This window comes from Cebus imitator, unplaced genomic scaffold, assembly GCF_001604975.1.
Source record: "Cebus imitator isolate Cc_AM_T3 unplaced genomic scaffold, Cebus_imitator-1.0 Scaffold2, whole genome shotgun sequence".
Taxonomy (NCBI): Eukaryota; Metazoa; Chordata; class Mammalia; order Primates; family Cebidae; genus Cebus; species Cebus imitator.
The window spans coordinates 92,886-107,923 of NW_016107317.1; the positions used below are offsets into that span (position 1 = coordinate 92,886).

The following is a 15,038-nucleotide window of genomic DNA, read 5'->3' on the forward strand; positions in this document are numbered from 1 at the left end:
AAAAGAGAAAAATCATTCCTAGTATTGCCCTCTACGTTGACCACACTGGTGCAAAAAAATATTAGTTTGCCAGTGAAAATTCACCTTGAGTTACTAAATATCTAACTTCCCAAAATTACCATCTGTCTCTTGTGAATCTGTTTGCATAATATTTAAATGATCCATTCTTCCCCATTTTTATGTAAATAGCTTTAACTCCCCTTTCACTATTCAGACTTCCTTCACCCTCACAGTTTGAGCAGTCTCTAGAGTTTATGGTCTCAAGCATGGCCATACACATCTATTTTATTTAAGACTCTAGATAGAGCATAAAATCAGATGTAACTGTTCCCTATTTCATACAATAGGGAATCCCATCTCTAAAATTATGACATTTGGCCTCTCAATGGGTTTTTGTGTTTTTTACTATGGCTGTGGTTAGATTCCTTTTTTAATGCTTTTCCAGTGGTTCTACTTGAATACAATCTTTGAGTCTCATAGAATAGGTGACATGATGTAATGTAAAGCCAGAAAGACGACGATTTGGAACTCAGCTCAACTGACAGGGATCCCTAGCAAGGTACTTCACCCCTCTGAGCCTCAGTTTCCTCATCTGTGCAATGGGAATCGTAACACCTGCTTCTCAATGTGTTAAGATTAAATATGTGGGCTGGGCATGGTGGCTCACGCCTGTAATCCCAGCACTTGGTTGGTGGGCCAACCAAGGCCAAGAGTTCAAGACCAGCCTGGCCAACATGGCGAAACCCTGTCTCTACTAAAATTACAAAAATTAGCCGGACGTGGTGGTACGTGCCTGTAATCTCAGAAACTCAGGAGGCTGAGGCTGAGGCTGAGACAGGAGAATCACTTGAACCCAGGAGGCGGAGGTTGCAGTGAGCTAAGATCGTACCACTGTGCTCCAGCCTGGGCAACAGGGTGAAACTCTGTTTCAAAAAAAAAAGATTAAATATGTGTATAGTACCTGTACCATGTTAGGTGGTCAGCAAACATTGTTCAACTGACAACTGATACGGAGAATAAAGAAGTGAACACCCACCTAGATATCCCAAAGGGCAGGAAGAGTGCCAGGTAACAGATGCAGAATTTTAGAGTCAAATTACATGGCCAAAGGTCAGCCCCTCCTTCAATTAAAAAGCCAGGGGCAGGGCTTAATAAGGAAGTGATTCTTCTTTAAGCCTCTTTTCAGCCTTAGTCCTAAACCTGAAGAATCTGCAGCCTGGAGCTCTAAACTACATGGGTCTTTCCAAACGACAAGCCAAGAAGACCTGTTGAAAGCTTCCTCTTGAGTTTCGTGGACAGAGACTCAGGTATAGAAGTATCCTTACTGCCACTTGACTTGAAGCAGGAGAAATCACTGACAGCTTCCAGACAGGTAACACCAGGAGGCACCAGTCTTCATTCTCAGCCTTTGCAGGAGGACACAGCCTGGTCTTTAGCTCTTTGCCAAATGTGGCAGTCTAATTCAGGGAGCTCTTTACTGGGTTTATTACAAAGTTCTTATCATGTAAGTCTCAGGTCACAAAATGACATTGAGAATCTAGTTTATCGGAGTTCCAGGAAAGAGAAAGAAAAGTTATTTAGGTTTCTCTTTCATTTCTCTTTTGCTACAGAGGGTTTGGGATGTTCAGTTAAGAATACATTACTAGTTGAGGCATGTAACGTTACACAGTCCTCTCTGTTTGTGTATCTGGTGAGATATGCAATGACATGAGAGGCTTTCCGTGGCCAGGGACACCACTGCCCAAGCTGGACACTACAGGGATGGAGGGTCTGGAGCCAGCATGGGAATTCCTGCTTTGAGATCAGAGAACTGAGCACCTCATGGGAGCTTGGGTACTCATCCGCAGGAGGTCTAGGCCCCCAGAGACCTCCCTGAGTCTAAGGCACAGGTAAATGAAAGACCCTTTTCTCTCCCCTCTAGAAAGCTCCCTCCTCCCTGAGTTCCCTGCCCACTTCTTGCCACCATTACAGTCTTGGTCCTTCTGTTTGATGAATATGACCTGAGGCTCTGTCTAGCATTCAGCTTCTACTGTGGGAAATTAAGGCACTTTCTCTCCTTCCTCATTTCACGTTTAGTATTAAAGAACAGTCCAGGCGGAAGGCACGAAGACCCTGAGAGGTCTGAAATGATGGGGAGAGGAGAAGGGCAGAAGGGGAGGGTCCAGACAACAGAACCAAGCTGAGCTTAGGATGTAGTGTGAGAGGCTTTGTGGGGATGAGTGTCAGTGCCCACAAGATCCACTCAGGGCTCATCTGTGTGTCCAGAGCACATGAAGTCAGGTCTTCTGCTGGGATGGAGCCGCCACGGGATTCTCCATACCCCTCACTGCTGGACAGGCAGAGGCACAGAGAACCAGCTGTCCAGCACAACTGCGGCGCTGGGTGGTGTCCGCCTCTGTGTGTGGAAACACCAGGTGCTTGCTACGGTTTCCTCTGTGTGCTCATCTGTTAGCTGCCACTGCCGGGAAGTGAAATCTAACCTCAACAAGTGAGAACCCCGCAACACTGCGTCTGGCGATACCTGGAATGTAGGTGCTCCTTGGAGTGTAGCCTTCCCAGCCGGCCTCTTAGCACACCCGGCCAGGCAGCCAGTGTTCCCAGAGGACACGCTGGGGCCAGATGTGGAGGACCCCGGCCACCTCGGGGAGGAAAAGAGGCCAAGCAGCCTTGCTTCTCAGAGTGCAGGTTTGTTATAGACAAGGAGCAGGAAGGTAAACACAGGTGGGTGAGGCAGGGCTGTGTCCTCTGAGGCCCTGAATTAGAATAAGCCTCACAGGTCTCCCTTGGGAACGGAAATCTCCCCTCCACGTTCTGAACGAGCACTCAGGGGCCCCACCCAGGGCTTCTATCAACATAAGCATAAAACTTATGGTTTATATTTCCATGAACCCCAAAGTTGGGCTTCTTGGATGAACTAAAATTTCTGTAGGAACAGCTGAGAGCAGAAGGGATCTAACCTGTGATAATACTCAATTGCTGCTGATTGAAAGTAAGACTTAGCTATAAACTGAACAATCAAGTAATTTATAATGAGGATTAGTAGAAAGAAAAACTCCACATTTGTGTGGATGGGTTTTTTTCTTTATGCTTTTTTTTAGTTGTTGTTTGTTTGTTTTTGAGTGGAGTTTTGCTCTTTTTTGCCCAGGCTAGAGTGCAGTGGTGCGATCTCGGCTCGTTGCAACCTCCGCCTCCCGGGTTCAAGTAATTCTTCTGCCTTAGCCTCCCCAGTAGCTGGGATTACAGGCATGCACCACCACACCCAGCTATTTTTGTATTTTTAGTAGAGACGGGATTTCTCTATGTTGGTCAGGCTGGTCTCGAACTCCCGACCTCAGGTGAAACACCCTCCTCAGCCTCCCAAAGTGCTAGGATACAGGCATGAGCCACCCCACCCAGCTTTTATTTTGTTTTTTAAGAGAGTGTCTCCTTCTGCCACCCAGGCTGGAGTACACTGGGGCGATCATAGCTCACTGCAGCCTCCAGCTCCCAGGCTCAAGCGATTCTCATATCTCAGCCTCCCAAGTCACTGGGACTGCAGGTACACGCCACCATGCCTGGCTAATTTTTTCATTTTTTTGTAAAGACGGAGCCAAGGCTGGCCTGGAACTCCTGGGCTCCAGTGATCCTGCCTCCTGGGCCTCCCAAAGTGCTGGAATTACAAGCATGAGCCACTGGCCCGGCATGTACATTTGTTATATACATTTAAACCCTCTTAACCCTTTTGTGTCTATTTGTTCTCTTTAGCTCTGTGCAATCCAGGCTCTTGCGGCGGCAGCCCCTCATCCCTCCCCTGTAGGGTAGCCCCCTTCTGCGGCTGGCTCCTGAGCACTGTTCTCTCTGCCTCTCTCTCATCCCCTCTCATCCTTAGTTTTGCCTGTTGGCTGGGCCAAGTCGTCTTTTTTGCCTGTAAGACAACAAAAATCTTGTATTTTACGAAACGGAAGGACTAAGTGGTCTATCTTAACCTTGGTGGTTTTCCCTGATTTCTGATGTTGCTGCTGAAACAGCATTAGCAAACTTGTTTCTAAAAGAAGTCCTCTCTCCAGCAAAACACACCCCACACATACGCGCGCGTGGACACACACACACACACACACACACACACACAATTTTAAAGCCCTTGTGTTACATTAAAAGGATCTGGCTTGCTTTCCTTTCTTTTCTTTTCTTTTCTCTCTTCTTTCTTTCTTTCTTTCTTTCTTTCTTTCTTTCTTTCTTTCTTTCTTTCTTTCTTTCTTTCTTTCTCTTTCTCTCTCTCTTTCTTTCTTTCTTTCTTCTTTTTCTCTCTCTCTCTCTTCCCTCTCTCTCTTCTCTCTCTCTCTCTCTCTTCCCTCCCTCTCTCTTCTCTCTCTCTCTCTCTCCTCTTTCTTTCTTTCCTTCAAGACAGTTTCACTTGTTGCCCGGGCTGGAGTGCAGTGGCACCATCTCGGCTTACTGTAACCTCCGCCTCCCGGGTTCAAGCAATTCTCCTGCCTCAGCCTCCCAAGTAATTGGGATTACAGGCATGTGCCACCATGCCTGGCTAATTCTGTATTTTTATTAGAGATGGGGTTTCTCCATGTTGGTCAGGCTGGTCTCAAACTCCCGACCTCAAGTGCTCCGCCCACCTCAGCCTCCCAAAGTGCTGGGATTATAGGCGTGAGCCACTGTGCCCAGCTGGGTTTGTCTTGTTTTTAACGTAAATGGGAATTTCTTCAGCAGCACGGTGTTACTGGCTTCACGAGGGGGCTCAGCCTCCTACCCGAGGACACAGCTCCTGAAGGACCAGGGTACACATCAAACCTACAGTGTCCTGAGCCGCTCAGTACAAAAGGAAGCCTTGAATCCTCTCCTGAGAAATTCCATGTCTGGCTGTTGCTAGACTCAGGCTTTTTCCCACCAAGTCTGCTGCACCTAATTCTGACCACAGACCCCACCGGAGCCTCACCCCGCTTGGTGGCCCACTTTGCCTGCTTGCACGTACCTCAGGTCTCAGTGTGTCTCAGCAACAGCTTCCACTCCTAGGGGTGCCAGAGTTAGCAAGCAAAAATGCAAGACAGCCAGTTACGTTTGAATTTCAGATAAAAAACAAGTATGAGGGTTTCTTTTTTTAACATATATTTTCTTTGGGACATATACTAATATTTATTATAAATTAGTCTTGTGATATTTGGGACATATACTATTATTTGCTCTTTAGCTGAACTTCAAATGTGACCGAATGTGTCCTGTATTCTGAATGTGTCTGGCAGCCCTATAACACATTCAATCAGCCATCAGATATTTGAGCACCTTCCATTAGTGAGCCAGGAGAGCTCAGTCAGCAGAGCCTCAAGCACTACTCTAGGTGCTGGGGAAGGCAGCCAAGTCCCCTTCATATCTTACAGTATATCTACTTTGTTTTATAAACACATATACTATATATACTTACAGATATGTACTTTTTTTTTTTTTAAACGGAGTCTGGCTCTGTTGCCCAGGCTGGAGTGCAGTGGCACCATCTCGGCTCACTGCAACCTCTACCTCCTGGGTTCAAATGATTCTCCTGCCTCAGCCTCCTGAATAGCTATGATTACAGGCACATGCCGCCACAGCCAGTTAATGTTTATATTTTTAGTAGAGACAAAGTTTCACCATGTTAGCCAGACTGGTCTTGAACTCCTGACTTCAAGTGATAGGTCCATCTTGGCCCTCCAAAGTGCTGGCATTACAAGTGTGAGCCACCGCACTCAGCCCAGATATGTGCTTTTTAATGGCAATGTTACCACATTTAATGAGATTATCTTTTCTTACTATTTATTTATTTACTTATTTAGAGACAGAGTTTCACTCTTGTTGCCCAGGCTGGAGTGGAATGGTGCGATCTCAGCTCACTGCAACCTCCACCTCCCAGGTTCAAGAGATTCTCTTGCCTCAGCCTCCGGAGTAGCTGGGATTACAGGCACCCACCACCATGTCCAGCTAATTTTTGTATTTCTAGTAGAGATGGGATTTCACCGTGTTGGCCAGGCTGGTCTTGAACTCCTGACCTCAGGTGATCCACCTACCTCAGCCTGCCAAAGTGCTGGGATTACAGGTGTGAGCCACCACACCTGGCCTTAAATTTTTATAATATATGTTTAAATTTTAAAAAATAGGGATGGGATCTTACTTGGTTGCATAGGCTGGTCTTCAAATCCAGGCCTCAAGTGATCCTCTCACCTTGGCCTCCTAAGGTGGTGGGATTACAGGTGTGAGCCATGGTGCCAGCCAAGATGATCAATACTTCCTTACTATCATCTAAAATACACACCACGTTTAGTTCTCTATCATCTCAAATATATCTACATGTTTATACAGTAAAAAGATTGTCCAAGCCCTGGAATAAGACAGGAATGTGAAGAAACAGCAGAGAAGGAGGAAGGATGGCGGTCATGACCCCCACATGCCATATTCCTCAAGAATTTGCCCACATTGAGTTTTGTGAGCAAGGTTTGTGGGGCTTGGAGGTTGTGTAACTGTGTCTGTGTAGTAGGTCTGGCGGGTTTTGCAACTTGCCCTTTGCTGCACTGGGAGAGCCATTTCTGTCCCCTCCATCGTCACCTGATATTGTGGCATAGCCCCCTGCATCCCTCTCAGGCTCACCTCCATCAGAATGCACCTAGCCAGGGACCCTTGCTTTCTTGGGGCCCGGCCAAGGAGCAGTTCCTCAAATAAACAGCTTTGCTGTTAGCCAGTATGAGCCTCTTCTAAATAAAGGAGAGGAGGCCAGGCACAGTGGCTTATGCCTGTGATGCCAGCACTTTGGGAGGCCAAGGCGGGTGGATCTCCTGAGGTCAGGAGTTCAGGACCAGCCTGGCCAAAGTGGTGAGACCCTGTCTCTACAATTAAAAATTAGCCAGCGTGGTGTCAGGTGCCTGTAATCCCAGCTATTTGGAAGGCTGAAGCAGGAGAATCGCTTGAACCCAGGAGGTGGAGTTTGCAGTGAGTCAAGATTGCGCCATTGCACTCCAGCCTGGGTGACAGAGCAAGACTCGGGCTTTAAAAAAACAAAAAAAAAGGAGAGGAAACGACGATGGAAACAGGCAGCGTCCGGCAGGCCTGCAGGCTAGATATTTCAGCTCCTACACCTCCTTCCAATAGCAGAACCAGAGGGAAAAATTACAGAATGTCCTCAGTCTGTCTAACAACGTGGACACCAAGGAACAAAAAGATGGAGTGACTTGCCCAAGGATGTTGCAAGTTAGAGGCTGAGCCAGCCCTGGCCATCCATCCTTCAGACACCCAGGCCCATTTGTCTGTACCGCCTCACACTGCCTCGAACCCTGTCTGCAGTTACTGTCCCATTTCTTTATAACTTGGTCCTGGTATGACAGGGTGCAGTGGAAAGAAAAAGAGGAACATGCCAGCCAGTCCCCTTAATGTCACTATAGCTTATTTATCTTTTGGCTTGTATGCCCAGAGATGGTCTTACATTAGACCAGGAAGGGAAGGGAGCATGATTAAGAGCCGTATTAAGACAGAGCCTGGGCCGGGTGCAATGGCTCACACCTGTAATCCCAGCACTTTGGGAGGCCCAGGTGGGCAGATCACCTGAGGTCAGGAGTTTCAGACCAGCCTGGCCTACATGGTGAAACCCCATCTCTATAAAAATACAAAAATTAGCCAGGCGTGGTAGCACGTGCCTGTAATCCCAGCTACTCGGACGCTGAGGCAAGAGAATCGCTTGAATGTGGGAGGCAGAGGTTGTGGTGAGCTGAGATCGTGCCACTGCACTCCAGGCTGGGCGACAGAGTGAGACTCCATCTCAAAAAAAAAAAAGAAAAAGACAGCCTGAGGCCAGGCATGGTAGTGGTTCCTGGCTATAATCCTAGCACTTTGGGAGGCCAAGGTGGGTAGATCACTTGAGCCCAGGAGTTTGACGCCAGCCTGGGCAACATAGTAAGACCTCATCTCTAAAAAACAAAACAAAAAATTTACCCAGGTGTGGTGGTGTGCGGCTGTGCTCCCAGCTACTCCGGAGGCTGAGGTGGGAGAATCCCTTGAGCCAGGGAGCTGGATGCTATGATGAGCTATGATGTGCACTCCAGCCTGGGCAACAGAGCAAAACTGAGTCTGAAAAAAAAAAAAAAAAAAAAAAGAGCCTGAGGGCCTAGGACAGTAGTTGAACTAAGAAAAAATAAAAATAAAAAATAGCTACCACTTTTGAGCGAGGTTCTGTGTAGGGATTTCTCTTGTGTATCCTACACCCTCCCAAAATCTGTGCAATTTGCCTCTAGGAAGTTCATATTTGGAGAGATAGAGTAACTTGCCGCAGGTCACAAAACTAGTCATTGGCATGGCCACAGTCTGAATTTAGGACTGTTAGACTAAAAATCCCAAGCTCATTTTTGATACATGCATTGCCTGTGACATTTAACACGGTAGATCTGGGCTTTCTCGCATCTGAGACAAAAAGGAAAATGTAGTCCTTAACAGACAGCAGAAGAAAATAGATTACTAGCAAAAAGAACTGCTTTCCTAGCAGGAAACCGGAAAAAGGAGTTATTTCATGTAAGCTTAAGCAAAGGAAATTGAACAAAATCAGTTCTTTATCTATCCTGCTATTCGTATAGAAATAAAGACAAAATGCATCCTGTTGCTTTAAAACTCGCCTGTGATCACATTGCTCTCTACTCAAAACTTTAAACAGCTCTCCATTGTCTCCATCAGCATGTTTTGAATTCATAAAAAGTAAAATAAAATAACGGGATTCTTTTTTCAGAAGAAATCTTACATGGCACACCAAATACAGTAAGAAAAAGGAAAGAGAGACAGAGAGAGAGAGAAGCCTGGACAAGGTAAAGCAGAGGGTAGAGGGAGAAGGAACAGAGGGAGGTAAGGGTCAGGGCCCAGGCATTTGTCTTCCCTAAGCTGGCCTCCCTCTTCTGCCACCTCCCCAACAAGCCCTTTTAACTCCACAGTCCACAGCTCCTTTTGAAATGTGCTGATCAAAGTGAGAAAATGCAAAGCTTCAGCCTGATAGTCAAAGACCACCGTAATCTGGACCCAAGTGCTAGTTCACCTATTTTCTGCACACTATTTTCGAGCCCTGGCTGTTTGCAAACTGCATAGTTATGCTGTCCCAGTTCTGTCACCACTCTTCAAACACATTCTGAACTCACCTATAATCTCCCCTCTGCCCACCCTGTTCTTAGCCCCAGTATCACCTGTCTATCCTTCTAGCTTTCCAAAAGCCTTCACTTGCCTCTCTCTTTGAAGCTTCCTATCCCTGCTTTCTGATATGGCTATCTGCATCTCTGTTAGACCTCTTAGCGCATTCTTTTTGTGTGGAGTTAGCTATGGCTGTGTCTCTCTTCCCACCCCAGTAAGACTGTGGCTTTTCCCTCTTTACCCTCCAGTGCAAACACAGTAGATGTTCAATAAATGTTTGCCAGGCTGGGCACGGTGGCTCACACCCATAATCCTAACACTTTGGGAGGACAAGGCGGGCAGATCACCTGAGGTCAGGAGTTCGAGACCAGCCTGACCAATATGGTAAAACCCCGTCTCTACTAAAAATGCAAAATTAGCCGGGCATGGTGGCGCATGCCTGTAATTGTAACCAGGTTTTTTCTTGGGTGCTGGTGAGGCACAGCTCTCCTGAGAGAATGCTGTGGGTCCTTGGTCTCCAGCCTCTTAAAGAATAAGCAATGGGAACACTGCAGGTGCTCCGTACGCTCATAAAAGTAAATATTGGACCGAAGAAGTGTTGCAGGAAGGTGATTTTATTTAGGTAGAGAAAAGAGAAGAAGAGAAAGACTTCCACGAAGAGTATGGAAGGGGATTCCAGAGGGGATCCAGGTGTGTGGACACGGACTTTTATCCTGGGAGGGACTCCCACCTTCTCCAAGACCCTGGGCCAATGAAAGGAGTTCCTTAGAACTTCTGCTGGAGTGACTGACTTTTAGTTTTTTCCCATGCCTAAGAATTTCAAACATAAACTGTTAAATCTCTCAGATGGAGAGAGATGGGAGGGGGGCATGGCATTGGGAAATTCTTGCCCTTAAAATTACACCCCCTCATGGACCCCGAAAGAGAACACATTCCCTCATAATCCCAGCTACTCTGGAGGCTTAGGCAGGAGAATTGATTGAACCCGGGAGGTAAAGGTTGCAGTGAGCCAGGATCATGCCATTGCACTCTAGCCTGAATAACAAAAGCGAAACTCCATCTAAAAAAAAAAAGTTTATTGAGTTTTTACTCCTGTCTCTCCTAACTTGTAAAGAGTAAATGGCCCTGCACAAATGGGCATACTGTGGACTTTGTTGTTACAGGCCCAACATGTGTAGCACCAGTGCGTGTGACCTGGAAGAAATCCCCCTAGAAGATGATGACCTAAACACCATAGAATTCAAAATCCTCGCCTACTACGCCGGACACCATGTCTTCAAGAGCACCCCTGCTGCCTCCTCACCAAAGCTGCTGCGAACAAGAAGTTTGTCCCTGAGGAATCTGGGGAGTTGGTCAGCAAATGAGTCAGGGACACAGGTGTCATGGCCTTGCAGAAATTCCCAATCCAGTGAGAAGCCCATAAACCTTGCCAAGAAGAAGTCTTCTTGGAAAGCACTCTTTGGAGTAGTGGAGAAGGAAGATTTGCAGATCCCACCTGCCAAAGTCTCTGCTCAAGGTCTAACGACATTGGAAAACCAAGTTTCACACAGCCAGCAAAGGTCCAGGTCTGCTTATCATGAGAGGCTGCGCTTGGAGCATGAAGGTAGGCATCTGGGATTTCTTTCTCTCCTACATCCTAGTTTTTCCCTTCTTTGTGTGCAGAGTGTTACATCTCATCTCATAAAGTGGCTTTAGAGAAGGCATGCGTTGTGCCTCAGTGTTCCAGCTTATTAATATTCAATCATAATTGCCCTGCTTTTCTGAAGACTGAAAGGGGGATGATGGAAAGGAAGCATGCTAGGACTGGTTTTCTTTCTCCACCATCTGTAAATAAGTTTGTTGCCCAAATTCCTAGTCCTCTGTGCCACACACCAACATAAAAGAAGGAGCCCTAACCAGGGGCTTGGGCTGCCGCTCTTCCTAAGTCAACTCATTAGCTTAGGCCCTCTGTGTTTCCATCTGTAGACTGGGTATCCCACCCTCTCTACCTTGTATGGTTGATGGGACCAGAGAGCAAGAGTAAAAGGACTCTTATCCTACAAAAACAACTGAGGAGTATTTTGACAAAATTTTCCCTCAGTGGGACAAAATTAGTTGTATTGAATAAAACATTTTCACCAGGCGCTGAGGCTCACACCTGTAATCCTAGCACTGTGGGAGGATAAAGTGGGTGGGTTGCTTGAGCTCAGAAGTTCAAGACCAGCCTTAGCAACATGGCAAAACCCTGTCTCTCCCAAAAATACAAAAAATTAGCCAGACACGGTAGTGCACGCCTGTGTTCCCAGCTACTCAGAAGGCTGAGGTGGGAGGATGGCTTGAGCCTGGGAGGTAGAGGTTACAGTGAGCCAAGATGGTGCCACTGCACTCCAGCCTGGGTGACAGAGTGAGTGCCTGTCATATCTATAACCTCAGCACTGTAGGAAACCAAGGCAGGAGGATCGCTTGACGCCAAGAGTTTGAAATCAGCCTGGCATCATAGCGAGACCCTGTCTCCACACAAAAAAAATTAAAATAAAAAAATTAGCCAGAAATGGTTGTGCATACCTGTTGTCCCAGCTACTGCGGAGGCTGAGGTGGAAGGATCACTTGAGCTCAGGAGGTCAAGGCTGCAGTCAGCCGAGATCACATCACTGCACCCCAGCTCTGGGCAACATATGAGACTCTGTCTCTGAAAAAAAGAAAAAAAAGAAGACAGTTGCCCTTCATGCACACACCTTGGCATAAGCATCTTCTTCCCTTCAACAAAGCCCAGTGCCTGAAGCCCAGATTTTAAAAGAAAGGCCCCCTCCTGCTGGGTTTGCGTGGCCTGGGTAACTTGTCAATAATTAGTCAAGAGGTGGCAGTAATGACTCAGTTTTTAAACGTGACAGTCCCGGCTTGCTTGGAGAATTAGCCCACTCATAGACAGCTTTAGATCATTCACTATGATCAAGGGAACTCCCATTTCCCATTAGAGTTTCCGATGTTTAGAACAGCGGGAGCATGGTCAGGATCATCTGGGGGAGCCTTGTGGCACAGACAGGATGAGGAAATCGGAGTCCCACAAAAAGGGCTCACCAAGGAAACAGCCAGGAAGTAGCAGAGCCTGGACTCACCCAAAGTCCAGGCCGCTCCCTGGACTTGTTTAACTTTTATAGCAAGGCATCTGCTCTCTGAACTCTAAGCTAGAGGGAGCAGCCCCCTGTGGACCTTCCCTCCACACCCACCCCCCCACCCCTTAGCCACCTCCGCCCAGCCATGGCTTCTGCTGGGGGTGGCATCTGGGCTCTGGGGCAAAGAATAATTTAGAGGTACCCAAACAGGCTTTTCTACTTGGCCTGTACTGCGGACTTTGCCAGCAGACAGAAAGTAAGTCTTTAAGACTTTAGTCTTCTGATGTTTGCTGAGATAAACTGCATTCTGTATTTTAATATTTACTGGAGTGTCATTTGACATTTTTTTATTTTCTAAAATTTCAAGAGTAGCCTTTCTTTTTCAGTAGGGAAAGAAAACTTTTATGTGAGATTAAGAATTAAAGATTAAATTCAAAAATACTTAGATGATGTGTTCATGTGCTGAATAGCTGAATAGTACCTATGGCTGAATATATATATCTAAAATATTCTTCAAAAAAATGAAAAATGATTACCTCCTAAGAAGGCTTTAGCATATATGTACAGCTTATCTTTCCTTCTCACCTTTCTCCTCACTTTTGCATTTAGTCAGTTAATTATGTGGTTTTTACTTGCATCACTTGTGTTGGTTTTACACTGGGCATGATCCAGGGGAGCCTCACTTTCTTTTTCTATTTTGCCACATACAAATCAGGGCTGACAAATTTGGTTTCACCTAGGTTCTTTTAACTGAAGGTCACAATGTAGCCTTATGCAGCCATTGCCAGGCCTCAGATACCAGGCTTACGTGGGAACTGTGAGATTATGTCCCAAGACCAAAGTCTGTTAGGAAGAGGCCTCAGGATGTAGAAATGGACATTAACACTAGGTTTAAAGACTACCAACCCAGGCTTTTTACTTGTGAATCTTTCGTTTCTCCACAGCTACGATTTGCTCACATGAAATGTTATAGTTAAGGTTAGGTTCAGCCTTAGGTTCAGTGGAACAGCCAAACACCTATGGCTTAAATAATACAGGTATTGATCGATTTACGACCTATGCAACTTACGACCATTCGACTTTATGACCACAATCGCTAGCCACGACTGCTCCACGTCTGGCAGCGCAAACGTTGCCCAGCTGGGCGTACGACAGTGCGGACCAGCTTCCGGCAGCACTACCATCTCCGCGTGCACCACTTCAACTGTACATATAGCCTACTCAACTTACGACCAAATCGTGTTACGACCGGTCCGCGGTCCCGACTGTGGTCGTAAGTTGAGCACTAGCTGTAGACATGTTTGCTTTTCTCTCCCTTAAAAGAGGACAAAAGTTTGGCAGTTCAGGCCTGATATGACAGCTCCACAAAGTCATCAAGAATTCCTGGNTAGAAATATAAAAATTAGCCAGCGTGGTGTCAGGTGCCTGTAATCCCAGCTATTTGGAAGGCTGAAGCAGGAGAATCGCTTGAACCCAGGAGGTGGAGTTTGCAGTGAGTCAAGATTGCGCCATTGCACTCCAGCCTGGGTGACAGAGCAAGACTCGGGCTTTAAAAAAACAAAAAAAAAGGAGAGGAAACGACGATGGAAACAGGCAGCGTCCGGCAGGCCTGCAGGCTAGATATTTCAGCTCCTACACCTCCTTCCAATAGCAGAACCAGAGGGAAAAATTACAGAATGTCCTCAGTCTGTCTAACAACGTGGACACCAAGGAACAAAAAGATGGAGTGACTTGCCCAAGGATGTTGCAAGTTAGAGGCTGAGCCAGCCCTGGCCATCCATCCTTCAGACACCCAGGCCCATTTGTCTGTACCGCCTCACACTGCCTCGAACCCTGTCTGCAGTTACTGTCCCATTTCTTTATAACTTGGTCCTGGTATGACAGGGTGCAGTGGAAAGAAAAAGAGGAACATGCCAGCCAGTCCCCTTAATGTCACTATAGCTTATTTATCTTTTGGCTTGTATGCCCAGAGATGGTCTTACATTAGACCAGGAAGGGAAGGGAGCATGATTAAGAGCCGTATTAAGACAGAGCCTGGGCCGGGTGCAATGGCTCACACCTGTAATCCCAGCACTTTGGGAGGCCCAGGTGGGCAGATCACCTGAGGTCAGGAGTTTCAGACCAGCCTGGCCTACATGGTGAAACCCCATCTCTATAAAAATACAAAAATTAGCCAGGCGTGGTAGCACGTGCCTGTAATCCCAGCTACTCGGACGCTGAGGCAAGAGAATCGCTTGAATGTGGGAGGCAGAGGTTGTGGTGAGCTGAGATCGTGCCACTGCACTCCAGGCTGGGCGACAGAGTGAGACTCCATCTCAAAAAAAAAAAAGAAAAAGACAGCCTGAGGCCAGGCATGGTAGTGGTTCCTGGCTATAATCCTAGCACTTTGGGAGGCCAAGGTGGGTAGATCACTTGAGCCCAGGAGTTTGACGCCAGCCTGGGCAACATAGTAAGACCTCATCTCTAAAAAACAAAACAAAAAATTTACCCAGGTGTGGTGGTGTGCGGCTGTGCTCCCAGCTACTCCGGAGGCTGAGGTGGGAGAATCCCTTGAGCCAGGGAGCTGGATGCTATGATGAGCTATGATGTGCACTCCAGCCTGGGCAACAGAGCAAAACTGAGTCTGAAAAAAAAAAAAAAAAAAAAAAGAGCCTGAGGGCCTAGGACAGTAGTTGAACTAAGAAAAAATAAAAATAAAAAATAGCTACCACTTTTGAGCGAGGTTCTGTGTAGGGATTTCTCTTGTGTATCCTACACCCTCCCAAAATCTGTGCAATTTGCCTCTAGGAAGTTCATATTTGGAGAGATAGAGTAACTTGCCGCAGGTCACAAAAC

At 46.8% G+C, this 15,038-nt stretch overlaps 1 protein-coding gene across 1 annotated transcript; it reads left to right on the plus strand.

Annotated features, from left to right (window-relative positions):
* Positions 1 to 1,429: 1,429 nt before the first annotated feature.
* On the plus strand, positions 1,430 to 13,480 carry LOC108303875 (apoptosis facilitator Bcl-2-like protein 14). The gene is made up of 3 exons (XM_017527813.2): positions 1,430 to 1,889; positions 10,275 to 10,776; positions 13,304 to 13,480. Exons 1-3 carry the CDS (start codon positions 1,822 to 1,824, stop codon positions 13,478 to 13,480), a joined length of 747 nt encoding a protein of 248 aa, XP_017383302.2. The 5' UTR covers positions 1,430 to 1,821.
* The last annotated feature ends 1,558 nt before the right edge of the window (positions 13,481 to 15,038 follow it).